Source organism: Plutella xylostella, chromosome 7 (assembly GCF_932276165.1).
Source record: "Plutella xylostella chromosome 7, ilPluXylo3.1, whole genome shotgun sequence".
Classification (NCBI taxonomy): Eukaryota; Metazoa; Arthropoda; class Insecta; order Lepidoptera; family Plutellidae; genus Plutella; species Plutella xylostella.
In genome coordinates this window covers 7915429-7918551 of record NC_063987.1, presented here as the reverse complement: position 1 = coordinate 7918551, position 3123 = coordinate 7915429, and the positions used below count along the sequence as shown (strand labels likewise).

Genomic DNA, 3123 nt, shown 5'->3' with positions numbered 1-3123 from the left:
GATTCGGGCTTAGACATAACATGCTGCACATGCTGATTTCGGCTTAGTATATTACCCTTTTTGCAACACCCTCTGTATAAACATTATTTTTGTAGCCGAGCTTAGTTATAAAAATACTGATAGCAAAGAGGATATTTTTTGTAATATCGATATTACTTTTTTTGCACTCAGTACTAAAGACAAATGTCATTTAACCCAGGTGTCTAGTTATCTCGCAAGCCTTGTACCTGCCTAAAAGGACAATATTGAGGTTAATAACAAAATAAAATAATGGTACTTACTTTGACAGTGCCAGTTGACACTGACAATTGAAAGAGTAGTCTATGTGAAGGCTCCAGTACACACAGTGGCCGGTGGCGGTGATATGCCATTCTTGGCAATGTACTTACCACTGTAAGATTATGATCACAATGGCTCTTTCTTTCTTTCTTTCATTCATATAACAAGTTATATATTTTTTTACAGTAAATCACCTGTGCAGTCGCCGCCGCCGCCGCCGCAGCTGCCCGGGTGAGTACAAAGTACCTTAACACTTCATTTCTCACATCCACATGTTTGGACGACAAACAATTTCACAATCACGCAGCAAATTGCTGGCTAACCACTTGCGATATATGGTTTTACAGGGCCATGCCACCGACGACGCCGCCGGTGGTGCCGCCGCCGGTGGTGCCGCCGCCGGTGATGCCGCCGCCGGTGATGCCGCCACCGGTGATGCCGCCGCCGGTGGTGCCACCGCCGCCGGGTAGGGAGAGAGCAACGGCGCCGCCGGTGGTGCCGCCGCCGCCCCCGCCCCAACCGCACAGGTAGCTAACTAACTAGACATTGTGAAACAGGGCCTAAATGTGACTACCAGTCATCGGTAGATAATAAAGTTTTATACTGGCAGTGGCAAGACAAGTATAGTGGATATAATTATGTCAAATTAATCCGTATCATAATTAATTATAATCATATTTTTTTTATTAAATTTCAGATACCGGTATGTTTCGGTGCCCGCACCGGCGCCGTACCCGGCCTGGCCTTTGCCACCATTTGCGGTGCCGCTGCCGGCGCCGTATGCGCCGTGGCCGACGGAGGTGGCGCCGCCGTTCGCGGCTAGGTATGTACTGTACTAACTTTAACCGCGGAGCGGAGGCACGCTCTTTAAAACAAACAATTTCACAATCACGCAGCAAATCGCCGGCTAACCACTTGCGATATATGGGTTTACAGGGCCTCGCCAGCGGCTGACCAGCCATCGACGACACCGCCGGTGGTGCCTCCGCGGCCGGCTGCCCAGCCGCCACTGGCGCCGTCGCCGCCGGCTGCCCAGCCACCGTCGCCGCCGGCTGCCCAGCCACCGTCGCCGCCGGCTGCCCAGCCACCGTCGCCGCCGGGACTGCCGCCACCCCGCCTCGCGCCCGCTCGCCTACCGAGGTGTGTATAAATTTCTTGACTGGTAGTATGACTGATAGTAGAGTTTTTTTGACAGTGCCAGCATGTATTTTATCTCACAGGTAGTCACTAACTAGACATTGTGAAACAGGGCCTAAATGTGACTACCAGTCATCGATAGATAGTAAAGTTTTATACTGGCAGTAAGACTAGTATAGTGAATATATTATGTCAAATTAATCCGTATCCTAATTAATTATAATAATATTTTTTTATTAAATTTCAGATATCAGTACCGGTACATACCGGTTCCGTCGTACCCCCCGTGGCCGCTGCCTCCATGTGCGGTTCCGCTGCCGGCGCCGTATGCGCCGTGGCCGCCCACGGAGGTGGCGCCGCCGTTCGCCATGCCCGCGCCTTGGTATGTACTGTACTAACTTCAACCAACTCACTGCTTTCGAGATCTCGGTGTCTTTAGAGAGCGGAGGCACGCACTAGTATTATTTATATTTATTACGGAGAATTGGTCATAACCTTGGTATTTTTTTTCAACGAAGTTTCAGCTACATGGATGCTGCGTCGTCGCCGCAGCCGCCTACGCCAGCGCCGCAGCCGCCACCGCCTGCGCCGCAGCCGCCTCCACCTGCGCCGCAGCCACCTCCGGCTGCACCGCAGCCGCCGCCGCAGCCGTTTATTTGCGTAAGTTTGAAAATACGTTATTTTAAAACAATGAAGTAATGCTCAATTTTACAAGTTCCCACTTTACTATGGCACGCGTACGATTACAAATTTGTTATTTTTCTGCAGTATAAAAGTACCTAATTAAAATTTGCCCTTTTTAATCATTTTACCTCTACAAACTCCTTTGATGTGATTTAAAACGGAATTTTCTTATTTTCAGTTTGTGCAGAGCCCGCAATGGTGGCAAGGGCCCTCGGCGCGTGGTCGGGGGCGCGGCGGGCGCCTTGGCCGCGGGAGCGGCGGGGGTGGGCGCGGCGGGCGCGGTCGCGGTCGTGACACCTTTGGTCGGTGGGTATACTTAATAAATTAAGTAAACCCACGCCATACAAAAATTGCTGCTAGTTTCTGCTGCTATATTCACAGACCTGCCTACGGCGTGACGCTGGACGCGAGCTACGGCGCGTAATAGGAGACCCGGGCCTAAATGAAGTTGATAGGTTCTTAAAACTAGTTTCATTATTTATTTTATTCAAATAAATGTATTTATGGCAGTTAAGCCTATTCAGACTATTTGTATTCATTTATGTAAAAGTATTTTATTTTATAAATTAATTTCCATGTCACTTTCACTTTCATGTTCACTCTCTGTTTGAACTTGTCCATCGTCTTCGTGAAGCTCGAAATCATGAAGCTTGAGGTGGGCCTCTGAAGTTTCCCGGCCGCTGAGGTAAAGAAATGGAAGAACGTCCGACTCGGTCCGACCAGCAGACAGTAGAAGTGCGTTTGCGTACTGAAGAACCTCTTCCGGAAGCATCGGGCTCCGGCACCACCACCACTATTGATCCACCACCACTTAAGCGTCAAAAATTATTGACACATACGAGTATGTGCAAAAAAAAATTAGCGCCGAGCAAAAAAAATAATTGATTGGGACTTGCTTGACCTATGCGTGGATGAGTTTCACCCATTTACGCTAGTAGACGAAAGGGCGTTTCGTAAATTTTGCCGGTGGATGGATACCCGGGTACGTTCTACCAAGTCGAAAGACGTTATCAAACTCTGTGC

General features: G+C 49.2%; 1 protein-coding gene across 1 annotated transcript; it reads left to right on the top strand.

Annotated features, from left to right (window-relative positions):
- The first annotated feature begins 455 nt into the window (after nt 1-455).
- LOC119692615 (basic proline-rich protein) lies at nt 456-2443 on the top strand. Its single transcript, XM_048622268.1, has 6 exons — nt 456-806; nt 977-1102; nt 1216-1419; nt 1664-1798; nt 1935-2076; nt 2279-2443. Exons 1-6 carry the CDS (start codon nt 631-633, stop codon nt 2426-2428), a joined length of 933 nt encoding a protein of 310 aa, XP_048478225.1. The 5' UTR covers nt 456-630; the 3' UTR covers nt 2429-2443.
- Nucleotides 2444-3123: the final 680 nt, after the last annotated feature.

Coding starts and splice junctions, on each gene's coding strand:
- LOC119692615 (XM_048622268.1), top strand. CDS start 631: ATGCCACCGACGACGCCGCCGGTGGTGCCGCCGCCGGTGGTGCCGCCG. Junction 807..976: donor CCCCCGCCCCAACCGCACAG/GTAGCTAACTAA, acceptor ATTAAATTTCAG/ATACCGGTATGTTTCGGTGC. Junction 1,103..1,215: donor GCGCCGCCGTTCGCGGCTAG/GTATGTACTGTA, acceptor ATGGGTTTACAG/GGCCTCGCCAGCGGCTGACC.